We start from the raw sequence: 26,668 nt of genomic DNA, 5'->3' as shown, positions 1-26,668 counted from the left end.
ACCCCTCTTTACATATCTAAAAGTTACTTTGTCTACAGTTATTTTTCTTGTAGTTTATGACGTCTGCTCCCCATTTTTGTAACCACTGGGGAATCTATATAATCTACTGTATTTCAATAAACGGGGTTCCCACTTCTGAAAGGCAACTTGCTGGCAGGTTTTGGGACCCCTTTGCAAAGGTAATTTTGGCAACTTATTTCCTGATCTCTGGCAGTGGGTTATTGCTCTCAACTCCGTACCTTCCCAGGTGGATGTGAGCTGAGTAGACAGTGACGGCTTGCGTGTTGGGTTTGGACCTAACAGTAGTGTCCACAAAAGCCCTTGCAAAGCGTTTTCCAAGTCCTGGGCTTGGTGCTTGTAAAACGCTTTGCATATGGCTTCTCCAATGCCCGAAAATCACCAGTAGCAAGTGCACGCACAAGCAGGATTACCTAATATTATTATTATGCTTTTGCAGAGTTTAATCACAGGATTGCTCCACCCACCCACAAAGAGGAACAATCTGATACAGCTCTTCAGTAAGGAAGAAGCTCGGACAGCAATCATGTACTTTGTTTGCTAACACGAAGGAAGCAGATATCCAACTGTCCTCATTATGATGGCTCCAAAAGACTGTAACAGGTGCTCCTAGTTCTGGACACGCACAATCCGGTTAAATAAATCTCTGAAAGACCCCAAAATTCAGCAGTGACCTCGATTGTTTTCTACCCAGTTTTGTTGCTGGGGTAGTGGAGTTTGACACGTTTCAATGAATTCCGATACCATGCACCTCATATTTTCTCTGAGAAATCAACACTACATAGTTTGAGTACGGAGCAGTCTTTTCCACGACACTCTATGGTGCCTTAAAAGTCGGTGCTTTAAAGTCGAAAATAAGACTTTCGCCTAAACACAGAGGAGGATTCCATCGGGTGAATATTGAATGGATAACATGAATTAAAAAAAAAACATGCTAGGAGTCATCCAACAGACCCTTTCTGTTTAGCCCAACCCACATTCATGCCGTCCATGATTCCTGTTTGAAGGGTGGAAACCCGAGCTAGAGAGAAGCTGGAAGGAAGTCATGTGACCAGCTGTTCACGTGATTGTTGAGGAATTCCAGAACATGATTGTTCGGCTCGAGCGCTTGACAGACCGCGGGAGTTTCTGAAGCAAGGGTGAGTGAGTGACTGAAGTTTTGCAAAGGTCACAAAACATCGGGTAGCTTTTTCTGCTCCACAAAGGGTGGGCTGAAGAGTTTTACTTAGGGGTCAGGCGCTGTGGGATCGTCTAGGGTTCCTATAACTTATATTACACAAAGAGCAAAGACAGTTGTGTTGACCCATGAGAAGAATCCCAAAGTCCCTAATGAAGGCAATATTTCTATTAATCATTATCACAATAACTTCTATGGTTATGATTTTGCAGGGCTTCTGTGCCTTTAACGGCTCCATAACAAAGAAATCCTACTCCTTTTCACTGCATAATAGCAGCACAGTGCTATGGAAAATTACACCTCCTGATTTACTGCCTGCCACGGAGCTCTTGAATGCATAGTCTCTTGCCAGAAAACGTGTAGGCAGCCCTAACGTTTGGAGGTGTGATGGGCCACATGTAGAGGTGCATCCCCTCGTTTTTTCTAGGGGGGAGGGAAAGGGAACATAGGACATGTGCTTAGGGGTAGGATGAAGTCTACCAAGCAAAGTTGGGTGAATGCACCATTTTAACACTACTTTGTCATTGAGAGTAGTCTAGTGAATCCTAGGTGGTGTGTCTGGGTGCCTGCAGTGGCTCCTGAGGGGCCTTAGTGGGTTTCATTAAGCTGTTGGGATGCAGTATCAGGCACAAGCCTGGGGTGTGTGTCTTTGGATTCTGGGTATTATGGACATCTGACTTCATGTGTCCTTAATCCAGACAAAAATAATGATTGCTGAGAAACAGCCTGAGAACTTTGACACGTGATGAATGAAAGTTTTGTCTTAGCGATAGGGCCCTTGGGCAATGCTCCCTAAGGGAAGTCCTGACTTCCTTGCCTTTCAAGCATTTCTCCACCTATGCCTTTTCCCTGCAGCTGGATGCCTTGACCAATTGTATGCCAGCTGAGGAGTGCACACCTGCCCTTTTCCTTGAAGGCTACAATGTCCTTGCCTGAGAAGCCTCAGCAGAAGGGTCTCTGGATGATTCTGTGGGTTTCTGTCCTCTCAGTTGTGACTACTGCACTTGGTGCTTCTGGGATCCGTGAAGCAGCTACTGCTGCCTTGAGTCCTGGAACTGCTTCAGAAGGAGTGAGCACCTGCAGGGATAAGAACAAATGCAGGGGAGCACAACAGAAACCTGTAGAGCAGCCAGAATTCTCCAAAGGGGTTATCTTGCAGCCACAGTGTGATATCCCTCTGGACAGCCGCTTTGACTGTGCTCCAGAAAAGCTGCTCTCTCAAGAAGAATGTCAGGCTCGGGGCTGCTGTTATGTCCCTGTTTTGCCCAAGGGCCCTGCCATTTGGCAGCCATGGTGCTTCTTCCCACCCAGCTACCCTAGTTACAAGATGGCAAACCTGACTACCACTGAAAGTGGCTATGCTGCCCGCTTGACCCGTGATACACCCACTTTCATCCCAGATGACATAATGAATTTGCAGCTGGACATGATGTTTGAGACGGAGAGTAGGCTTCACTTCACGGTGAGTAGCCACTGTGCCTGTTTTATTTCTCTCCTTTTTTCATTTATTTGTATGCTCACTCTTCAAGGAAAAATAATAATCAGAAAGCGGTTTACAAGCTGCATATCAAATACAATAAGATATGACTTAAAACTGTAAAACAGCACAAAATTCTCAAAGGTAATATTTCAAAACATTATCAAAAAACAAGATGACCACTATTAGTCCAGCAAAATATAATATTATCAATATTGGGTGAAAATTGGGGTTCTGCCACTTAGGTGAAACCGGTTGCTAAAAGGGTATTTTAAGTAGATATTTAAGGCCTCTTTAAAACCCACAAGTTATGGGCTGGGCTGGTGCCCCATGGGATCTCATTGTTTACAAAGCAAATGAGTCTGAGATAATTTGCCATTATCACTACATAATAGGTTCCATATAGAAAATATAGCTTAAATCACTTTCACACTGAATATTGTTCCCAGGGTGAACTGTATATATTCTACAATTTTGTGAGAGCCCAGAAAAGGTGTATAATGTGATTTCGGGATTCATCTTCCTTAGAATCTCAGTTTTTTAAAAGTGAGTTTCCAGGTCTGTTCCAAGATCTGTTTGGAATCCTGTGGGTAGCAATTGCTATAATTTTGGGGGGTTGAAGCAGAACTGCAGTGATCTGTATGACTTCTTGCCACTCCCCATGACTAGCAAAACCAAAGTACATTGTGGAAATTGTAATCTTTGCAGAATAAATTATGAAAATGTTGAAAATGTACACTGTTTGGAGAATTTAGCTTTTTCTGGGCACAGAAATTAAGAATATAATCCTGTGCATGTGTGCTTGGAAATAATTGCCATAGAGTTCAATGGAGCTTACTCCCTGGTAACTATGTATAGGACTGCAGCCTTAACCTTTTTTGCATTAGTTATATACAACCCCACTCAGAGGTTGCTGCCCTTCAAAGAGTAACTGGGATGTAACAACAACCAGGATATAATTTAACTAAAAATGCCAAGTTCCTGACAGCCTGGCTCTGATCTGAAGCATCTCTATATGTGATACAGGAAACTCTTCAGACTCCATATGGCTAAAGTTAACCTTGCAATGCTGTTTCTATGTCTTTTTCAATGCAGGTTAAGGATCCAGCTAACAAGCGCTATGAGGTCCCTTTAGAAACGCCCAAAACAAGCAACCAGGCATCTTCAACACTCTACTCTGTACAATTCTCTGCTGATCCCTTTGGCCTTGTTATTCTTCGGAAATCCAGTGGGCGGGTTCTGTAAGTTGCTCCTGACTTTCTTTACCCAAATGTTCTTCTGTCTTGTAGAGCATCAAACTAACCAAGGCTGAAAAGCTGTGTGAAGATAATAGAGGAATGAGTGCATGTGAAGATGAAACAAACTGCCCCATCTGAGACCTGCATTGCAGCTAATATATTCTGGATATCTAAGGGCCATTTTACATCTTACATATGAATATACTTAGCATGGAACTGCAAACAATTGGCTCTCTGACGTGTGTACCTACATGATACATGTGTTTCCAAAAATACATTTGAGTCATTCACACATTACATGTTTAGGATATAAAGCTAAATCTTATGTGTGCAGCTTAAACATATAATATATAAGAAAGAGCTTCCAGTGGTTAGGACTCTTTGCTATTTGTGGTATTTATAGCTCTGGGCTGAAGCAATTATTCCTTTTCTCCTTGCTGGTGCTTTCCCATAGTTCACAGATGTGGTAGAGTAATAGGAGCCAGAGACATGCCTAAATTGAAATAGACTTTTCTGGCTGGGCTCAGTGGTAAAGAATCTGTGCTGCACGTAGAAGGTCCCAGGTTCAATCCCCAGCATCTCTAGTTAGGGCTGGATGACACCACTGCTTCCAGATAATCAGACAATACTGAGCTAGATGGACCAGTGGTTTGACTCAGTATAAGGCAGCTTTCTGGGATCCTAATGTCTGATTCAGAGACTTCTTTCTGTTTTTTAGTCTTAAGATGAGTTCAGACAACCAAAAGCCTCTTGTGGGCAGCTGACCCGCACAATGCTCATGTAGTCAACAAATCTATTGAAGTACTGTATGTCTAGGCTTTGGGAGTGCTCAGTGGAACAGGAATACAGAAAAGGAGCATTAACTGAAGCCTGCTTGCTGGGATTGTCCACTTTCTCCCCAATAGGATCAATACCACAGTGGCTCCCCTATTCTACGCAGACCAGTTCCTGCAGATCTCCACCTCTCTGCCATCACGTTTCATCTCTGGACTGGGTGAGCACTTGACCTCGCTCATCCTTAATGTCAATTGGACCAGGGTTACTCTATGGAATCGGGACATATCACCTGTGGTAAGTCATGGAGAGTGGCAGGATATTGTTCTTCTGGAAGGGCTGGATCTCTTTAATCAAGATGTTGTGCATTCATCAGATGCTAAATTCACTTTTTCAGCTGCTAAAGACCAAACTATTGTTAAATCAATAGAGCGCAGCATTATTGCCAGATTTCAAAGGAATGATTCCCACTATTGTGTGCCATGTGGCTGCTCTGCTGTAAAATCCCTAATCTGGGTGCATCACATCACAGTCCTCTCCATCTCTGCTCATAAGTGAGATCCATTGAGTTCAGTGGGACATACTCCTAGTTCACTGTGTATAGGATTGCATTCTACATCTCTAAAGAATACTTTATGCCTCACAGCCTAAATATCTGCCAGGTGTACAAACATGACCTGCAGTTTTCTGATGAGTTTCATGGTGTGATACAGAAACTGTTGGGGTTTTCTTTATAGTGTGCATCTCTCCCAGTGAGTCAGAAGATCTACTGGCAAACATTCTCAAGTGCCGATCCCTATGTAGCGAAAATGATAGCATCCAGAGACAAAAGGAGAGGTATCAGTTTTGTAGCAGCCCCAATGTTTGCAAAGTCAAAAAAAAAAACACAAAAAGTTGAAACCTCTCCAGACACACATTCTCCACTAAGGAATGAGCACGCTCAGTGGTCACACAATATTGTGTATTGGGGGATGGAGGGGAATAACATGGAAAATGGCTTGGCTAAAACCTTGAATAGGAGCACTCTATACTAGAACATTTTGTTACAGATCACCCTTGTCCACTGAACTATTAACTAGTTTAAGTTCTATTCTTTCCCTCTTCTCAGAGAATTCTGGGAATTGTAGCTCTCTGAAAGGGGCTTGGGATCTCCTGCAGAAAATTATAAACACTTCACGTAACTATAATACCCAGAGTTCTTTGGCAAAACCATGACATTTAAAAGTTTGTAGTATGGGGGGGGGTTCTGTATATGGAGGTGTGGGCATGTCCACAGTCAAATACGTTGCTGGATTCATTTACCTGATGAATGTTTTAGCCTCTCATTGATTTTTGATGACACGTTGTGTTTTTCAAGCAATTACTGAACATGGCACAGTGTGGAGGAAGGATCACTTGTTTAACCTAGTCTGGCAATGAGATCCCGAAGTGTTCCACTAACGTCTGTAGCATAGATCCACCATTGTGCTATTCTCATGAACAGCTTAGTTATGTAGTGTGATCTTGACTCTTATGCACTGTTTCTGTGTTTTCAGCCCTCTGCCAATCTGTATGGCTCACACCCCTTCTACCTGGCAATGGAGGAGGGAGGTTTGGCCCATGGAGTCTTTCTGCTGAACAGCAATGCCATGGGTAGAGTATCTCTTCAGAGTGTGTTCTCTGTTCCTTTCTCTACATAGGTTCCTTCATCTTGTTTATTTAAAATGATTATTGTCCCTGAAAAGCTTCAAAATGCATAGTAACATATATCTGATATGCATTTTTCATGTTTTCTGTAATAGGGACAAAATATACTTTGGGATTTTTTTGCAACTGTGGTAGTTTAGTTTCTTATCCATCAGTGCAATCCTATGCATGTGCATTCAGAAGTAAGTTCCATTGTATTCAGTTGGACTTACTCCTAGGAAAGTGTGTTATAGCTTAAGCCATTTTGTGCATCTCTTCCTATCAAATAACATTCTGTAGTGAGTGGGTAGCAGGTAGCTGATATTGTCAATATAATTATAGCGGGGATTAATGATGAAAAATGATGAAAATGATGAAAAATGATAGTTGCAGGTGGGCTGTGAAGGTAAATCCTGACATTGTGTCTGGGCTCCAAATTGGGATGTGTTACTGAACTCAATTTGGGGGGCAAATCTGCATGCATAGTGAAGTTTATTGCCTCAGAAGCTGTGGGGTGGAATGGAAGAAAAGCTTTGGTCAAGAAACTCTGGCCCTTGACTGAAATAGGCCTGAATTTGGGTTGAGGGCAGAAATAATTTTGTGTCTGGAGTGCCCTTGACTGAAATAAATCTTTTCAGTTCATTTTGTTCTTGGGCTGACTTGGGTCTCTCTCTACTTACCATCACTAACTCACTGGATTGGAACTTTGGAACCTATTTTCAGGCTGTGCACTTAGTCTTCCATTCCACTCTTTGCCTTGCAGATGTGATACTGCAGCCCACTCCAGCCCTAACCTGGAGAACAACTGGAGGTATCCTGGATTTCTATGTTTTCCTGGGCCCAGACCCAAAGAGTGTGGTGCGGCAGTACATGGATGTAATTGGTAGGCACTTGCATTCTTCCTTAGCTAATAACTTGACAAAGTGCCTTCCCCCCCCAAGTCAACTCCCATCAAAAAGACCTCTCTAGTCTGTTGGGGGGGCTGTGAAGCACTGTAAAGAACTGCCAACTTTGTCCTTAATGCAGCCCACCAGCAGCATCCAGGGCTGTGGTTGCAAGAAGTCCTGGTGTCCACGCCTGCCCTTTCTCTGGAATAGGCATTTTGGTTCTTCTTTATTTCGTATTTCAATTAGTGCACTGTTGATGCGAGAAAATTGTTAAAAGGGGCAAACCCCAAGTGATAGGAGTGGCAAGGGGCCTCCCCGCGAACACCCTGCAATTCTTAAGGCTGTCTAATTGTCCTTCATTGGATGCTGCTTCATCACTGTGGCAAGGGATGAATCAAAAAGTCTTTTTCATCACTCAGTTTTAACTTCTGTGGTTGCCTGAAAGACTTCCAAGTATCTTGATAAGTCTGCATTTTTCAAGTGTTTAACATATGTGAATAATGTTTGTTTTCATGTTGGATGAGGGCCATTCCATGAAGTTTTCTTTACAGAAGTGCTTCAGTGTAAGAAACTTGTTCATTACCAGCCGAAGGTCTAATGTATTTATTCATATTATGCATATACCACTTCATATTTTAACAAATCTCTAAGCAGTTTACACATTCCAACAAAAAGGAATCGATATAAGGGACACAATACAAATTCTACACAACCAAACAATACTACTACAATTAATCATCACCATCATAATTCCATATTTTAAATAACATAAATAAATATATCTGAATAATGTACACAAATAAAACTAAGAATTAAAAAGCAAATCATACGCAAAACATCAAAATACATCAGAGTTCAACATAATTTACATATCATATTATGAAAACACACTGTACAATCACAAAACCATTCAGCTATACATTCACACTACACAAAACTAAACACACAACCCCCACATACACAATCGTTCAACAAACTCCTTACACCCACCATATCACTCCATCCTCTTAAATTCTCCCTTCAATAAAGCACTCATTCAACTAATCATGTACAGAAAAATAAGTCTACTAATAAAACAATCCACTACCAGCAAAAAGGCCTCCCAAACCCTCAATTCTTCCCCATCTCTTGCTTGGGTTTGACGACACAGTGGTTCCTAGTGGGGCCCCCTCCATCCTTGAGCCACAGAGCTCTGAGCACTGTTGGGTGGTTGCATATAGCTGCCATTTACATTTCCCACACTGCCTGCCTCCAACATAGTCACTCGGCATTGTGGGAAATTAAAATGCCAGCTGGATGTAGAGTGTTGGGTTGATTTTTTAAAATAATAGGTGGTCTGATAGATTTTATAGGAGACTTATTTAGGCTAGGTTTTTACTAATTTGTTGAAGGAAATTTGAATGAGGAAGTTCAAAGCTCTTCAGAGGCAGCATGTTGGGACTGTTTTGTTGAAAGTTGAGTTGCATGAAAGATTTGTGAGATACACTTGGTGGTTTGGGGGGCTTTGAGTGTCTCTCTCCCTCTCCTCAGGGTATCCATTCATGCCCCCATATTGGGCCCTAGGATTCCACCTCTGTCGCTGGGGATACACATCCACGGCTCTCACTCGGGAAGTGGTGAAGAACATGACAGCAGCGCAATTCCCCCTGGTAGGTGGCTTTCCTGAGCCTTATCCAGGACAGAGCTTCTCCCTCCCACTCTGTGAGCTTTCACAGTTGCTGTGCCTTGGCGGCAGCTGAGAAAAATGGAAGCCAGCAGCCCACAGGGAATAACAGGTTCAGGGCGTTGGAGAGTAGCCTCTACACTCACTTATGCCGCATTCCTGGGCTTCACAGGATGTGCAGTGGAATGATCTGGATTATATGAATGCTAGGAGAGACTTTACTTTCAACAAGGATGGTTTCAGGGACATGCCAGATATGGTGAACGACTTCCATCGTGATGGCCGGAGGTATGTCATGATTGTGGTAAGTTAATGCAGCTTGAACTCTGTAGCGATGGGTAACCTCACAATGGTGAAATCCTTGCCGGCCCTCTACAGCAGGGATAGCTAACCTGTTGTCATCCGAATGATGTGGGATTCCAATTCCCACCATCCCTGTCCATTGACAGTGGTGGCTGGGACTGATGTGAGTTGGAGTCCTGCAACATCTGGAGAACCCCATGTTGGCTACTCCTGGTCCTGCAGTAAGAGACAACTTGAGTGATTCCAAGCCTGGGTGCAGTGTTTTAAGTCAGGAAACCTGTATTTCTCTATTATTGGGCTTCAACTCCCATCAACCCCAGCCAGTATGGGTCATCATCATTCTGCCCCTCAGATTTCCAAATTTGCATCAGGGATGATGGAGGGCCACAGGTTATCTACCCCTGGTATAAGGCTTTTGCTGTTGGTCTGGGCTGCTTTTTAAGATGTGACAAGGAATGGCAAGGGGCAAGGACCTCTCTTTCTTAGGTCTGCAGATTTTATGTTGAAAAATCCCTCTAATGCATGTGACCTAGCTCTTGAGACACGAGGTGTGAGATTCCAGCACTGCTGCTCTGACCTAGAAAATGAAAGTAATTATGAAATGATGTTCTTCCTTTCAAGAAATGTTGTGCATTTACCTGTAGTCTTTCAAAGTTCATGCAACTTTTTAAGGGGATTTTGAAATCTGCAAGGCTGCATCTTACCCCACAGAAGCTCACTAACAAGCACATAATGGTGAATTCCTGAGAACTGCCATTTTCACTCCTAGTCCTCAAGTATGTGGGATGAAAATTTGGAAATCTGAGGGGCAGAATGAGGATGACCCATCTTTTGGAAAATCATGTATGCATGCAGACATTCCCAGGTTCAATCCTTGGCATACCAGCTTTTTTTATTATTCTGTTTGAAAATAATCATGGAGAGCAAGACTGGAAAAAGGCTCTGCCTTGGACATTGGAGAGCCGCTGCCTGTCAAAGGAGACCAGCCTTCTCCAACGTGGTGCCTTCCTGCCTGGTTTCGAACCGCACTCCCCATCCCCATCTTTCCTGACCATTGCCCTCCCTGGCTGGGGCTGATGGGAGTTCAAGAAAATCTGGAAAGCACCACATTGGGGAAGGGTGAAGTAGATAATACTGGGCTAGGTGGGCTAGTGGCCTGAGAGAATGAGGGAGCTTGAAATGTTCATAAATTTAAAAGGTCAGAGAAGCCAAAAATGTCTGAGTGGACTTCCATGGCCCAAGCAACGGAGGATTTTCCCTGTTTCCCCCTGAATTTTTTTAAAAGCACAAGTTATTTTTTAATTCATTTTTATTAATTTAGTAACAAAATTTAAAAGCAAGCAAACAATATTTAGAGTAGTTAACAGAATAACCATGTCATAAGGCAGCTTCTTATATAGTCCACCTGTATTTTGCATTTGGGATGCGTTATGAAAAACAAGCTGTTGCCCAGCTTGCATCAGTTACTCTCCTCCAAGAATCAGAGACTTTGTTTCTCTCTCTCTCCCCCCCCCCCGTGCTTGAATGCTGAATGCTGGGCTCGCTGCATATAGACCAGCTTTCTCCACCCTGGTGTCCTTACAGATATTGTAGAACTACAACTTGAATCATCCCTGAACATTGGCCATGATGGCTGGGGATAATGGGAGCTTTAGTCCAGTAACATCTGGAAGGTACCTGGTTGGGCAAGGGTGGTACAGATTTTTTTTAAAAAAAACACCACCACCTCCTTTTGCATTGTGTATCATTTTGGCAATCTCTTCTGTAAACTTGAACTTGTTCCAAAGTAAGAAGAATGTATGCATTGTTCCTACTTGAACACATGCTGTAGCATGCACTTTGCATTTTTATGCCCCCGTCAGACCCAAAATTGCCCTAGCACATGTCTCCCACTCTGTTCACTTTTTAGGATCCAGGTATCAGCAGTTCTAGCCCCTCTGGCAGTTACAAGCCTTATGATGAAGGTCTGAAGCGAGGGGTCTTCATCTTAAATGCAACAGGACAGCCTCTGATTGGGGAGGTGAGTTCTAGGCCCAACTTATGAGCCTTGGCAGACCACAAAAGAGATCAGCTCTCAACAGTGGGTGCTTTTGAGTGGAATTAAAACCCATGATCCATATTCTAATTGTACTTAAGCTGAATGGGAAAAGAGAGGCAGGCATTGTTTGCCCATAATCGAGCCATATATCCTGTACATCACACAGGGCAGACCATGACTTCCTTTTATTGTAGCTTCAGCTTCTGTTTTGGTGACTTTGAAAGAATGTGTTCTTAATGCACTAAGCAGCCATAACTATCATCACACTTGCATTGATCATGTCTATCAGGCATCTGGAAACCACAGAGGATTCTGCTGATAGACAGATCTTGCCATGTTTTCTTAGTCTGTTGGCCTCCCCCTTGTTCCATCTTTGGTTAAGGGATTTCAGGAGAAGTGGTGGTCCAAGGATACATGTAATCACAGCATTACGACACACAAGGGTTCTCCGGTTGCTTCTGACCTCTGTGACCTTTTCTTTTCCAGGTTTGGCCTGGCCCCACTGCCTTCCCTGACTTCACCAACCCAGAGACTCAGCAGTGGTGGCATGACATGGTCAAGGATTTCCACGCCCAAGTGCCTTTTGATGGCATGTGGATTGTGAGTTTCTTATGCTAGTACTTTGATGTTGTTGTGTTCTTTGTTTTTGACAAGAGGAAGTGATGTAAAACTCATTTTTACTGGAACACTGATATAGAAACACTCCTCATTCTAGGACATGAACGAGCCATCAAATTTTGTGGGAGGTTCCTTGGAAGACTGTCCTGACAACAAGCTTGAGAATCCCCCTTATGTGCCAGGTAAGAGAAAGCAGTTGGCAAAGATGAGGTGTTAAGCATAGGATGGATTCAGAGAACCCAGGAAGACAAATGCAATTCTGGGGGGAGGAATTTGTAAATACGATCAACTTATTTGGGAATATTCATGAAAACTTGGCCTTCAATTAATTTTGTTTTGATCACTGTGCTATGTAGCTAGTTAATTATCAACTCTGAACCAAACCGTGATTTTCATCAAGAATGGGGCTCATCATCATTATTTATAATGATGATGATAATTAACATCATTTAATACCTGGCCTTCACCCAAAGGTCCCAGGGCAGGTTACAGCAATTTTAATGTGGCCTCCAGATGTTGTTGGACTGCAGCTCCCATCAGCCCCAGCCAAAACATGGCCAGTGGTCAGGGATGATGGAGTCCAGCAACATCAGGAGGGCCAAAGGTTCCCCACCCCACAAGCAAGGAATCATAAGTCACAAAATGTCCAAGCCTTAGATCAAGAAGGGTGGAGTGGTGAATTTCATAAGTATAACTAAACTTTGAGCCTCCCTACCACTTTGTAGAGAAACTGTAGAAGTGACCTTGCATGCAGAACTGCTGCCAGAACAAAAATTAACTCCAATATGCATGTTTAAGACCTTTGTGTGTTCTTTAAGCTCTCTTGAATGGCAATCCCAAGTATGTAAATTCCACACACTGAAGAATAGGTTACACATCCAAACAGTAAATGCATAAAGATGTTCCTTGCCAAGTTTATGATGGACATCAGCAAATAAGGATATATCATTGCAGCATATGTATCCAAGATGCTATCATCATTGTTGCCTCTAAAAATGGAGGGGGGTATTTGGGTTTATTTAGCTATGTTGGTTTAAGAAGACCTGAAATGGGTATAAGACCTCTATGATCCAAGAAGGGCAATGATTTTGCTCTGTGCTCCAGTGTCTTGAGATGGTGATAGAGGTCCTGCCACTTACTTGCTGGAATGCAGACTTTGTGAAAATATAAACATTAGATGGGTGCTTCCACAGCTAAGGTACAGTGCAATCCTCCACTTAATTAGAAGTAAACTCCATTGGGTTCAGTAATATTTACTTCCAATGAAGAATGTGCCTTTGGCTGTAATCATGTGCACACATACCTGAGAGTTAGCCTTATTGTAGTCAGTGGGGCTTACTTCTAAGCAGACATGCGTAGGATTGCATGGGCAGGCTCTTTTTCTTGCAATAGTACAAAAGATAGCAGGATTTCTCACAAAACTGCAAATTACTTGAGCCATTACCATTTTTGATGAATTTGCTATTACAGCTGGATATAAAATAGAGCAAGCCTTACCAGTTTTTCATGGAATTCCTGAACAATGAAACGTGTGGAGTTTTTTTAATGGTTGTGTACTGGTCATTTATTTCATTGCTTTGCTGGTTTTTATTTTTATGCCTGATAAGTAACCATATAGTGGGTTATCTTCTATCATATATCTTGGGCATGTAAGCTTGTTAAACTATTGCATGATAACTAACTAATTACACACTGAATAAAAATGATTTCTCTGAAAAGAGCAGACATTGATAATTTGTTGGAACAGATTCTGAAACATTCAGCAGTCCTTTGACCTGTCAATTGTTGTCTTTGAACTTGCACATTGACAAGTACGTTGGTTCATTTGACTATTCAGAGTGGTTTGTACAGAGCCAATGTGGATGATGAGCACTGAAGAGCACTGAAGCATTGATGATGAGGATTAAAGAGCAACCAATTCAACCTGATTGGGTGTTATTGGCATAGTCCATATCCTGAAGCAAGAGGCACTGTGATTAAACCATCCCTATAGCAGTAGTTTCTGCTTCTTGTGAAACTCAAGAATGTTCACAATTAGTGTTCACAAGGCATTGCCTTTTATCCTCTGCCCCCAAGAGCACCTGCCACTGGGCACTAATGATCCCCAAAGCCCTAAGACTTAGAATGCTTACTTCAGCAATCCATCACTTGCCTTTTGACTCATGTGTGATGACCTCCTGGTTCACACTTTCCTCCATGTCCAATCTTTCCATATATAGGCATATTAGGTGGATCCTTGAAGACACGAACACTCTGTGCCTCCAGCAGGCAAAACCTGTCCTCCCACTACGACCTGCACAATCTGTATGGGTTGACTGAAGCCATCGCATCACATGAGTGAGTATAATAGGCAGCACTACAGGCTGGGTACTTGCCCGTTAGGGACCCTGCCCCCAAAGTGGACTGCCGCTTGGATGCAGAGTCTCGTCTTGGTTTTGAAGGATCTGGCTCCTTCAAAAGCCACAACCAAGTGTATCATGTTAATTGCTGGCTGGGAATGCTATCGTGGGCTGTAATCATTCAGTTCTTTCACCAACACTGTGTACTTGGGAGGTGGAAAGACTCAGACTCCAGATTTATTTCTGTCTTTTTCTTGCATCTCCACTGACTTTCCCTCCCTTCTGTTCTCAGTGCTTTAGTGAAAGTGCGAGGGAAGCGGCCATTTGTGATCTCGCGTTCCACCTTTGCCAGTCATGGTCGCTTTGCCGGTCACTGGACTGGGGATGTCATGAGCAACTGGGAGCATTTATATTACACCATACCAGGTAGAAATGATTGGAGAATCAGACCGGGAACCTCACCAAATCCCTCTTTTAACTGTGCTGCCTTGGGGCTCTTTCAGGTCTCCATGGAAAGGTTATGGTGTCAAAGATGGGAATTCTCTAGCAAGGGACAATTTTGTATAACACCCTCCCCCTAGCATTCATACTCACTCTCTCACTCTCTCTCACTCTCTCTCACTCTCTCTCACTCTCTCTCACTCTCTCTCACTCTCTCTCACTCTCTCTCACTCTCTCTCACTCTCTCTCACTCTCTCTCACTCTCTCTCACTCTCTCTCTCTCACTCTCTCTCTCTCACTCTCTCTCTCTCACTCTCTCTCTCTCACTCTCTCTCTCTCACTCTCTCTCTCTCACTCTCTCTCTCTCACTCTCTCTCTCTCACTCTCTCTCTCTCTCTCTCTCTCACTCTCTCTCTCTCTCTCTCTCTCTCTCTCTCTCTCTCTCACTCACACACACACACACACACACACACTTCTCCTAGTCCATTCCATGTATCTTCCTTTCCTTGCCCTCAGGGGTGCTACTCTTTAACCTCTATGGCGTTCCACTGGTTGGTGCTGACGTTTGTGGCTTTGTGGGCGACACGTCAGAAGAGCTATGTGTACGCTGGACCCAACTGGGTGCTTTCTATCCCTTCATGCGAAACCACAATGACCATGGAAACAAGGTAAGTGATAGTGGATCAACCTTGCAATTTTTTGCTGCTTTGTAATGTATTATGAATTGGGGGGACTGTGATTCAATGGTTTAGAGAACTGAAATAGAAGGTGTGTGACCCTGGCTAAGTGGTCCAAGATAAGGGAGCGTGAAGGATCATTGGATCTGGATTGATCTCAGTATGTCATGCATCAAGTATAAAGGAAGCTTGTCAAGCAACTCCCCCCACCCCTATACTTTCAGTTAGTTGATCCTTTAGAAAGGCTTCTGCTCGCTGCAGCTCGGCCTGTGAAGTCTGCACCAATTTTTTTTATGATTATTTTCCTAAAACAACAATAAAATAACTTACAGCTTCATGCCATTGCAAAAAAAGATAAAGGCTCAAAGATGAGTAGGAAGTAAAGGTCAAGATCTAAATGCACTTTGTTTAGAAGCGTACTGTGTTCTAACTTCATGTAGAAGTGCACCCTGATTTGGATGCAGAGCTTGGAAAAGTTACTTTTTTGAACTACAACTCCCATGAGCCCAATCCAGTGGCCATGCTGGCTGGGGCTGATGGGAGTTGTAGTTTAAAAAAGTAACTTTTCCAAGCTCTGTTTGGACGTATCCGTAGGGGTAGAAGTAAAAGAGGACGTCACTTGCAATTATCTCACCAATGCAGCAAAGAACCCTGTTGGAACTCAGGAATAAGGCTAGGGCGATTTAACACTTAAAAGCAATGCAGTATAGTGCTGAGTTGGTCAATAACTATGATAGTCCTTGTGCTGCTGTGTGAATGTATGCAAGGAACTATAGGTTACTATATTGTCAGAGTTTTTGCATGGTACATAACTGCAGAGCATCCACACTCCTGTTGTACGTTAACTGGACCCTATTAAATGAGTACATTTACAGGACAGTGCTTACTCAGGAGTAAGTCCCAATATGTTCAGTGCTGCTTTCTCCTTGTAGGTGTTTCAGATTGCAGCCTAAATCACTGTTTAATAACATAGTATCGTTTCAGTTTTCTCCACCCCAAACAGTAATGGCATGGATTTGTTTTCACTTAGTAATGTGGATCCCATTTATTTTCACTTTCTGTGTTTTGTTTATAGCTGTTAAAGTAGATTTTACAATGGTCCTTAAGATACTGCATACCTGGGTAGCAAGTAACTCCATACTATGTATTGCCCCTTCTTTGCTACAAGGCTTTGGCTCTATGTGCCACTACTATGCGAAATGTGCTCATGGGGTCCTTGCTGTAGGGGCTCTGGCACCACTTGCAGCAGTGCCAGCGCAACAGTCAGAGCTGACTGCTGTTGTTGGTTAGGATCAGAAATTGTGGTCAGCACAAGCATCCAGTCCCATATGCTTTGCTTTCTGGTGCGATGGACCATATAAGATCAAGCTTTAGGACAGGGACAGCTAATGTGGTGCCCTCCAGATGTTGCTGGGCTAAAACTCCAGTCATACCTGAATGTTGGCCATGCTAGCAGGGGCTGATGGGAACTGGAGTTGAACAACATCTAGAGGGCACTACATTGGCTACCATTTCCTTAAGAGTTATTCTTTTTATACCAGCTGTTGCCAACTCTATCCCTGTTAGAGTGTAAATGTGTCCCACAGAAGGAGGGAACATCCTGCTCAGAATAGGAATGATGTTTTGATACTGGGAGGCGGTAAGCATGGGGGAGAGATGCTTTTTAACTCTTACCTTGGCAATCTGGGGAATGCCTTTTGTTGCAGGAGCCCTATGACATGATGTCTCTAATTTTGTTTCTTTCCTGCCTTGCAGCCCCAGGAGCCTTATGTCTTTAGCCAAGAGGCCCAGCGGGCCATGAGAAAAGCCCTTTTGCTCCGCTATGCTTTGCTGCCCTACCTCTACACCCTCTTCCACAAGGCCCACTCTGAAGGGGAAACGGTTGCCCGCCCCCTTTATTTGGAGTGAGTCAGTGAACTGCTATGCTGGCGATGGAGGTGTAGTGGGTCTCATGGAGGGTTGGGTGTAGTCGGGAACCTGTGGCCTTCCAGCCATTTGACTCATGACTTGGGAGCAAGAGCTTCTTTAGAGCCCTAATTTCTGTCGAATCTATGGGTGATATCCAATTGCCACCATCCATCAATGCAAGGATTTCCTCTTGCACAACGGAACTTTCCTCCTCTCCTCTCCTTGCATGCCCCACCCTCTCCCCAAACCTGCTCCAGAGGGTTGGGGAACACCTAGAACAGATTTAGGGAGTGCATGGGGAGGGAGGAAAGGGGGGAACATTTTGCTGTGCAAGGAGAAATCCTTGCACTGACCCAACATTCACCTTAGTGCCACATTGAATACAATCCTAAGATTTCTGTGATGTACCATTAGATGGGGGACAGAAGATGTTTCTCCCCATGTGGCATGGTGGTCCATCTAACACAGCGCTTGAAGCAATATTTCATGTATTTATTCATTTAAAATATTTATAGTTTCCTTTTCCATCAAATGATCTACTTAAGCAGCTTACATCAAAATAAAAAGCAAGACTACATTTAACACTAGCATAGAAACACAACAGCAAAGAACAATAGTAAAACATTTTTAAAAATTAGAAAAAAACAAGATAATCAGCTGGACAGGAGGTCTGGTCTCCTGGTCCCCTGGTGCATTCACTATAGCTGCCCAATTTCCCTGTTTTTTGAAGTTTGATAGAAATATCTGTTGGCTATAGGTACATTCTTAAACCGCAAGTTTTTTTTGTCTATTATTGAATATATTCTTGAACTCTGTTAATGCTTCTTACTTGCCTGGATAGAGAACAGACAGGATGTGTGGGAGTGTGTGAGAAACTAAGCTACTACACAAAGATCACATTCACATACATTGTTCCACCCACTTTTTTCCTCCAGCCCTGCCTACCATTGGCATGTCAATCCCAGAAGGTTGCCCAGAACCCTTGGGTTGGGGGGAAAAAAGTTCCCCTTCCCTGCTTTAGAGGAAGCGGTGGGAGCATGTGTATTGAATGCATATCCTCTAGCTCTTGAAAAATGGGCCCTTAATGAGAGACAAAGTGAGCCAGTGTTGAGTGATGGATAGAATGTTGGGGTGACAGGCAGAATGCTGAAGTGTTGGACCTGGATACAAATCCCTCCCCTGCAGCAAAGCTTGTTCGGCTGACTCTTGGTCCAATCAGTATCTCATAGCCTAACTTACCTCATTCCACTGCTGTCAGGAAAAATTGGGGGAGAAAGCTAGGTGCAACATCTTGAGATCCTTAGAAGAAGAGTGGGATACAAATGTGAAAGAATGACAATCTCTGGGGTGTCTTATTGTGACTAAAAGGCAATGGTATGCTTCGTTTCGAAACTTCAGGCCGAGAACTAGAGTAAAATTCCTGTGTAAGAGAGGGAGAAAGAGCATGTATGAAGTGATGACTGGGGAATTTGTTTCTTGATCACAATTAGTTTGTTGATTCCTTATAATACAGAGTGGTTTTATTGTGTGAATGTCCTCCTTGCAGGTTCCCAGAAGATCCTAATACATGGAACATTGACCGACAGCTCATGTGGGGAGCAGGGCTCCTCATTACTCCTGTGTTGGAGCCAGGGAAGACTAAAGTCAGCGGCTACTTCCCTTCGGGCACGTGGTACAATCTTTTGGCTGTGAGTGTTGCTGTGTCTCTGTGAAAGATGACTGGAACTGGAGCACAGTGGGCAGAGATGGTTGCTAGTTCCCTGCCCAGAGCCTTTCCGCTCCAATGAATGGAGCCTTTCTCATGATGTTAAAGCTGTTTGGTGTATTAAGCACATCTCTCCATTAGACATGCACGTAACTGAGTTTACATAGGTAGCTATTGGTAACCTAGTTGCCCCTTCATTCTTTTCTTGTGCTTTCTCTCTCTCTCTAAAAGTAGTTATTTCTGATACTCTTTGCAAACTATTTTGTAGCTGACTTGCACATAAGGCAAGTCCATAAACACTTGGGTTCCAGAAACACTTGTTGGGTAGGGTGGAGAGTTGTAATGATCAAATACATGTCACTTTTCACATTCCACTTGACTTGAAACTGGCAAGTAAGTAATCGTTTTAAAGTGGCAATATCCTGAATCATTATGACAGATGCTCTTGGAGGTCGCTGATTCATAGGGTCACCATAAGTCATAGTCGACTTGGAGGCACGTAACAAAAAATCCTGAATCATCATCCTGCATGGATGAAATATAACATCTTTAAATATTTTGTTAAATCTTTATCCCATCCTTTCTCCCAAAAGAACCCAGGGCAGCAAGTAGTCAAGAGATGACACTGATTTACTCACAAGACTTTTAGACTGTGCAGAAATGGGCTGCCATATTTATTCTTAATCCATCACAGTGGTCGAGCTCCAGTAAAGGAGGCGCTTGGTAGCCCATCGGCTCAGAGGGGAAAGTGGGTAACATTTTCCAACCACCTGCAAAATGGAAGGAGCATTCGAAGGGCAGAGAGCCACATTAAGGCAAACTCCAGTCAGCTGTGACCAGCTATGTCTGAGCCTTCACACACTAGTGTGTGTCCTTATGTGTCCCTCCTTTGACATATAACATTCAGGACTTCAAGCTCTAACTTAATGATGGCTCCTGTGTCTATGGCTTTTCAGGGAGCTGTCATACACAGCAAGGGACAATGGATTCTTTTACCGGCTCCACTTGACACTATCAATGTCCATGTACAAGCAGGTCACATCTTACCCTTGCAGGTGAGTCATTTCCACCAATCCCCTCCCTTCCACCCTGCCCTGGACATAATGTGCCTTTGAACCCACATAGTACCATTGCTAGAAGAACTAAACCAGTAGGCTAGGTACTGCTGTAGGATTTTCTTGGCAGGGGGGTTGTATGTGTTTAGGGTGGGTGGGTGTATTGTGGGCAGGGAGGAGATTTATAATCATGCTAAAGTAGTGGTTCGTAAACGTTTTTGGGTCATGGACCCCTTTGAGAATCTGATAAAAGCTATGGACCCTCATAAATAAATAAATACACATACTTAATTTTATTGTATTATAAATTTATTTTTTTGCGCCCACTTCATGGATCCCCTGAAGCCCATCCATAGACCCTCACAGGTTATGCACTAGTGTATCTTCTTCCTCCACTGCCTCTCTCCCCAGGAACCTGCCTTCACAACCACAGAGTCCCGCAAAAAAGGGGTGACCCTAGTGGTGGCTTTGACCCTGGAAGGGGTGGCGAGAGGTGACCTGTTCTGGGATGATGGCGAAGGACTGCTGACCTTTGAGAAGGGCGATTACACACAGATTTTCTTTCTGGCAAGAAATGTGAGTTTCTGGGAGAAACAGGTTGATCCCAAAAGATGAACAGTGTTGGCTAAGATTTTCTTTCTGATATATTGTTAATCTGCCTTTGAGCTTTTAGGACAGGGCAGGGCCTTGTGTTAAATATAACCATTTAAATGGAAGTTAGGGCTGTTCTCAAAGGGTCTTTCAAGTACTCCTGTGCATTGTAGTTTTGCCCAATGCTGTACAACTGTAGGTGCAGAACAGGCATCCTGTTTCCTTTCTCTTCTCACCACAAGGCAAGATCCCCCCTCCACAATGACCAGCATCTCATGTCACAAAGCAGAGGCTAGGATGGACCAAAGCACAACACGGGGAAGGGACATAGCTCAGTGGTAGAGGATCTGCTTTTCATGCAAAAGGTCCCAGGTTCAATCCCTGGCTTCTCCCAGGTTCAAAATGCTTTCTGTCTGAAACCCTGGAGAGTCCCTGCCAGTCAGTGTAGACAAGGGTGGGGAACCTCTGGCCCACTGCTCCCCCCCCCAGGCCTCCCCATTTGGCCCCTGAGGCCATTCTGGGGAAGCTACATCCATCTGCCCTACACCTGATATCATACATGACATCAGGCGTGGGGCACGTAAGGCCATGTGTTCAAAGGAACAGTGAGGAACATAAAGTGGGCTCCTGATTTTTCCTTTGCTGGAGCAAGGCACGCTCCCAACTCAACTAATGGACGGAAGGAGCGTGTCTTCCTCAAGGAGCGGCTTCCATTCAGTGCACTTACCCCAGCAATGGTGACAAGGGGAGAAAAAATTCTCCTTTTCCTTCTCCTCCCCTGCCAACCTTCATTCCACCACCCCCCCTGCCGCCACCACTGCCCTAAGGGACAGAAGAAAGCCTGCATTTCAAAATACAGCGGGGGTGGGGAGATGAAGGGAAGAATTCTTTATCCTCCCCTGCTCCTGTCAGTCATGTGACATCATAATGATGTCATGTGATTGATAGGTTGGTGGCCCTCCAGCTGTCAGATTTAGCCAGTGAAGCTGATCCTGATAAGAGTCTGGCCCATGAAGCCAAAATGGTTCCCCACCCCTTGTGTAGACAATACAAAGCTAGAGGGACCAAGGTGCTGACTTGGTGTAAGGCAGCTTCCTGTGTTCCAGTGCTGGAGGTGACCTGAAGGCACCCTAAGATGTCTTGCATTTGCAAAGCACTGCTCTGTGGAATCTTCCCCACCAGGCATTCCAGCCTGTCCCATATCAAGACACTTGCTTCTCCCCATTTAAACCCTGTATGAGCAGGCATCGAATGGTCAGCACGAGCCTTTGCTGACATCACTTGCTCTAATACCTGATGGCTGAATGGAAAGGGAGTTGTTAGAACCAAATCCCTCCAAAGGGCAGACTGGCTGGAACATTGGTGGCTCTACCTTGCCTTAGCATCAGGAAACTCCTGGAGATTCAGCCCTTAGGACAATTTATTTTTTTTTTGAATTTCTTAGTCACCCATCTGGCTGGCTATCCAGCCACTCTGGGCAACGTACAAAATAGGCATACAAATATAAAAGACATTAAACATCTGAAAACAATGACGATAAAATCTAGCCCACCCCAAAAGCCTGCCTGAAGAGCCAGGTCTTCACGGCCCAGCGGAAACTCATTATAGAGGGAGCATGGCGGAGATCATTTGGGAGGGTGTTCCACAGGGTGGGGGCCACAACTGAAAAAGCCCTCTCTCTAGTCCTCACCAGTCTGGCTGTTTTGATTGATGGGATAGAGAGAAGGTCTTTTGAGGCTGATGTTGTTGGGCGTCACAGCTGATGATGCTGGAGGCGCTCCTTCAGATAGACTGGGCTGAGACCGTATAGGGATTTAAAGGTCAAAACCAACACCTTGAATTGGGCTCGGCAAGCAACTGGTAACAATGTCTTTCCCAAGCGTTACCTCTTACCTAGATGCCTCTTCCAAAAGCTTGGCCGCTGGGATTTCATTCTTAGGGCAGTGACAGTGGTCAAAATATTGTTTGGGGAGGTGGATATTCTTTGTCTTATGGATTTTCCCACAAAGTACCATTCTTTGCCAGGCACCGTTCAGGTGGCCAATTTGTGCCTCCAGTTACGGTTTTTACAAGGATAAAATGAGATGAAAGGCTTGTTGTAACTGGGCCTAGGCTATTAGGATAGCACCAGCCAGAAATCTAAATGGATACATTTCACCTTATCCTTCCCAGGATAGTTTGATCCTAACAGGAATTTTGGTACTTGCCTGTTATCTCATAAGGTTTCCTTTGTCTAATTATTTGAGGAAATTGTCCTTAGTTCTGATGTAGCTGCAGACAGCTGGGACTTTTACTTTCACTGCCAGATTACATGGGAAGAGGAAAGCTAGAGAGGAACTCTCAGCCATCCTGCCCGCCCACCCCATGTGATATTGAGGGAAGAGCCAGGTCTCAGCAGTAGAGCACATACGTGGCATACAAGAGGTCCCAAGTTCAATCCTCTGCATCTCCTGGTAGGGCTGGGAGAGACCCCCGTCTGAAATTCTGGAAAGCTGCTGCTGGTTGGTGATGGACTAATGGCCTCATTCAGGAAAAGGCAACTCCCTTTGTTTCTAGTGCTGGGGATTTCATTTGGCTGCACTTACATTGTGGTGGTATCCTGATATTCTTCCCCCCTCCGCCTATTACAGGGTATGCTGGTCAATGAGTTTGTGCGACTTAATAGCCAAATAGATGGGCTGCTGTTGAAAGAGGCAACAGTTCTAGGTGTCCCCAGCCCTCCTCGCCGTGTACTGGCAAATGGTGTCCCTGTCTCAGACTTCTCTTATCGCATAGACACCAAGGTAAGGACATATCTGGGGATGGGGGTCTTGGCCTCTTCCTGCTTGCATTGCAGAATGTTTCTGCTTGAGACCAATTATGCAGGAAGGTTTGGGGAGACGGCATGAGCTATTGCAGCAAGAAAATACATTGTAGTAGCAAACTTTTTCAATATTTTAGTAAAGGGTTGAAAGACACAGACTGATATGAGTAGGGCTTTCAGTGGTCAGGGAATTAATATTACTTATTAGATATATATTTTGCCCTTCAATCTGAAGTTCCCAGGGCTCTCCATGACAAAATATAAAGTGAATGAATCAAAACAAATACCATAAAACAACAACATCATCTCAGATATCAGAAAACGTCATCCCCCATAGTTTCCTGTGCTCTCCCATAATTCCCAATATTTTATTTGTTTATTGCATTTATATCCCACCTTTTTCTCCAAGGAGCTCAAGGTGGCGTACATGGTTCTCTTCCTCCTCATTTAACAACAACCCCGTGAAGTAGGTTAGGCTGAGAGGCAGTGACTGGCACAAGGTCACCCAATGAGCTTCATGGCTGAATGGGGATTTGAACCCTGGTTTCCCAGGTCCTAGGCCAACACCCTAACCACTACACCACACTGGCTCTTACTTGCCCCACTTTTACAATTCCTTGTCCCCTTTCACCTCTAAAAACTCAGCTAATAGTTTTCCAAATATTTTGAAAGCTAGAAAAATGCAGATCAAGAGAATTTATGCATATAATCATTAATCCATTTGGGTGTACATGCTTGTTATTTTGTGTTTAATTAACTTGGTATATCCATCTGTGTCTTCAAAACAGATTATTCCTTGAAATAAGACTGTTCCTGTGTAGAATATACCTGACTTTATAACTCACAAACCAATTGTTTACTGGATTCAAAAGCACTGTGGTCTCTGCGCAATTCCTGTGGGAGCGTGTGGAATTGCCAGCAGGCCCTCAACCCAGCAGAGCTCAGATGGAGGTGCCAATTTGTATGAACAGGTGTGCCTGCATGGGGCCTAGGGTGTGGCTTGAAACAGCCACATTTAGCCATGCGTACTACAGCAGCCCAAGCACATAGGCCCCACAAAGAGGCAACAGTTCGCCCCTCTGTAAAATCACCTATGGCCCAGCATCTGAACATGGACCATTTTGTCCCTTCCTGTGATTCCAAGATGATGTTGTTCAGCAACTGTCACTAACTTCCTCCTTGTCACTTCCTCAGATCCTTAACATCCCACTCTCTCTGCTGATGGGGGAGCCATTTGTCATCACCTGGTCCTGAGCAAAGAAGGAAAGCTGGCCAGCTTCACTCCACTGCAACCAAAGAATGAAAAACTATGTAAAATGCACATTATGTTGTCTGTGCACAACATTGGAATGTTTTGGTGATTCATCGGAAAATGTCCTTTCGGGGGCAGAACCATTTCCTGTTTTCCTCCGACATAGTAGGAAGGGTTGGGGAACCTGCGGCCCTTCTGATGTCAAGAATGACGGAAGCCATAGTCCAACCAAGGTCTGGAGGTCCACAGGTTCCTCAGCCCACGGAATAGCCAGAGGCTTCAGGGACTTTCTCTATTCTTAGTTTAAGCCAGATATTTGACAGCTTTGGTTTTGCTTTTGGATGCTGCAAGATTTCTTCACACAATTCTCTAATGGCTATAGCATTATTGCAGTTTTCAAAATAATGATCACGAAAAAGATGGCTGCTGCTCTGTTGTGATGTTCTCTTAATGGTACTACCAGATGGAGGTATAAGCCTGCTCAAGCAGGTGCCGAAGCAGGCTGGAGCTATGTTGACATCTGCCTTGTTAGCTGCCAAGATTGACTCCCCTTGAAGTCAATTGCTTGCTTCCTGTTGGCTGTAATAATCCAGGACCACGCTACAAAATTACTAAGAGTGGTGGAAGGAAAACGTTCCTGGACTGGGGGCAGAATCTTTCAGAGAAGAACCGCAAGACGGAGTTAGGCATCCCAAACCATGGGGTTTTTTTCTTTTAAAATAATCAGTGCAGTCTCCTGGGGCCCAGCCAAAGGCGTGATTCTGCTACAGATGGCAGAGCTAGCGTTTCTGCATGGATGGGACTTGTATGGTCAGTACCAAATACTATTGCACTAAAATGGAGTTTCTTTTTATCAGGGCCCATTCCACAGATCAGGAAAGATGCTGAGTCTAGTTACTTGCTGAAAGCCATTCTTATCATGAACAAAAAAAGCTTTTCCCAATTGGGATCAATCAGATGTGGAAAGAGGTGGCTGAAATGGGAACTCAGGGAAGACGGGGCTCCTTTGCCTTTGAAGCCAGCAATTTATTTTTGCTCCCCATTAAAAGGAGTTTTCTGTATTGTGTTCTCAAATATTTTTCTTAAATCTTGTGTCTTAGCTTCATTTGTGTTGGAGCTGTAATACTGGTAGCAGGAAGTTTTAGGTGCTGGGTTTTGATGGAAGTGGGGGTGACAAAAGAGCAATACTCGCTTATTCTCATAGATCTTTCCTCCCTATTTGCTTATTTACTTTCTCTTTCCACTTTCCACCTTTCCTTCAAAGAGCTCAGATACTCTTCTATTCAGGACCTGGCCAGGCCAAAACTGGTTTATCTTCAAAGATGGATCTATATTGGATGCATTGAGATTGTTCTCTTGTTGCCCAAGTTTGCATTGCCAGCAGCCAAATGGTTACTGAGAGCGATGATATCCTAGTTCTGGTTGTTGCTAAAAGCTGCTATTAGTTTGGCAAAGCTAACATATAGGACAGATGCAACAATAACAAGCTGGGAGGTGCAGCAACTCTAATAAACATTCTTTGCCATTGGGAAGAGAGCTAGCAAACTCCACTGCCAAGTGCTGTCAGGATTACCACTTGAAAGGGCTACTGAAAAAAAGAGGAGATATCACCATGCCAAGATTTGCAGAACTACAAAAATGTTTTCTTAAAAAATCCTAAAGGATCAAAAACCCTAAAACCAGCCCAATTAAGACTGAGCATGTTCAGTAGTCAGTAAATACAAAGTGGCACCTGGCAAAGGGGAAGGAGTGGAATGTCCTGCTTGGAAGGATTTTAGAATCCTGCACAGAAGGGGAGGATGCATTGCAACATTTTGTTGCAGGCCCTGTTTTATACTACAAAAATGTTAGCCTAGAGTGCTAGATACTCGTGGGTCTCTGATACTTATGGTCATATTCTTGCAAGGCTGAAAACTAAATGAGAGCTTAGGGGTAGTGTGAGCAAACAGAGAGGTGACCTACTTGAACATTCCTTAAATTACTTAGGTAAACCTTTTACTATGGGCTTTTAGGACCAAGACCTGTGATTCTAAAATACA

The 26,668-nt window shown here is 43.9% G+C and overlaps 1 protein-coding gene across 2 annotated transcripts; it reads left to right on the top strand.

Moving 5' to 3' along the window:
• The first annotated feature begins 1,030 nt into the window (after nucleotides 1–1,030).
• GAA (alpha glucosidase) lies at nucleotides 1,031–25,690 on the top strand. 2 transcript variants are annotated; one of them, XM_061615798.1, is made up of 20 exons: nucleotides 1,031–1,157; nucleotides 2,051–2,657; nucleotides 3,768–3,913; nucleotides 4,816–4,981; nucleotides 6,220–6,316; nucleotides 7,113–7,232; nucleotides 8,767–8,885; nucleotides 9,072–9,203; nucleotides 11,112–11,222; nucleotides 11,727–11,840; nucleotides 11,956–12,040; nucleotides 14,078–14,195; nucleotides 14,490–14,623; nucleotides 15,155–15,306; nucleotides 17,071–17,219; nucleotides 18,770–18,911; nucleotides 19,885–19,983; nucleotides 20,395–20,559; nucleotides 23,205–23,357; nucleotides 24,572–25,690. In XM_061615798.1, the coding sequence occupies exons 2-20, from the start codon at nucleotides 2,118–2,120 to the stop codon at nucleotides 24,629–24,631; spliced, it is 2,802 nt and encodes a 933-aa protein (XP_061471782.1). In that variant the 5' UTR covers nucleotides 1,031–1,157; nucleotides 2,051–2,117; the 3' UTR covers nucleotides 24,632–25,690. The 2 variants fall into 2 exon arrangements, with proteins under 2 accessions (XP_061471782.1, XP_061471783.1); XM_061615799.1 differs by lacking the exon at nucleotides 1,031–1,157 and adding an exon at nucleotides 1,580–1,599.
• The last annotated feature ends 978 nt before the right edge of the window (nucleotides 25,691–26,668 follow it).

The sequence above is a fragment of the Rhineura floridana genome, chromosome 3, assembly GCF_030035675.1.
Source record: "Rhineura floridana isolate rRhiFlo1 chromosome 3, rRhiFlo1.hap2, whole genome shotgun sequence".
NCBI lineage: Eukaryota > Metazoa > Chordata > Lepidosauria > Squamata > Rhineuridae > Rhineura > Rhineura floridana.
Note: the sequence above shows the minus strand (reverse complement) of the source record. Positions and strands in the feature narration are given on the sequence as shown.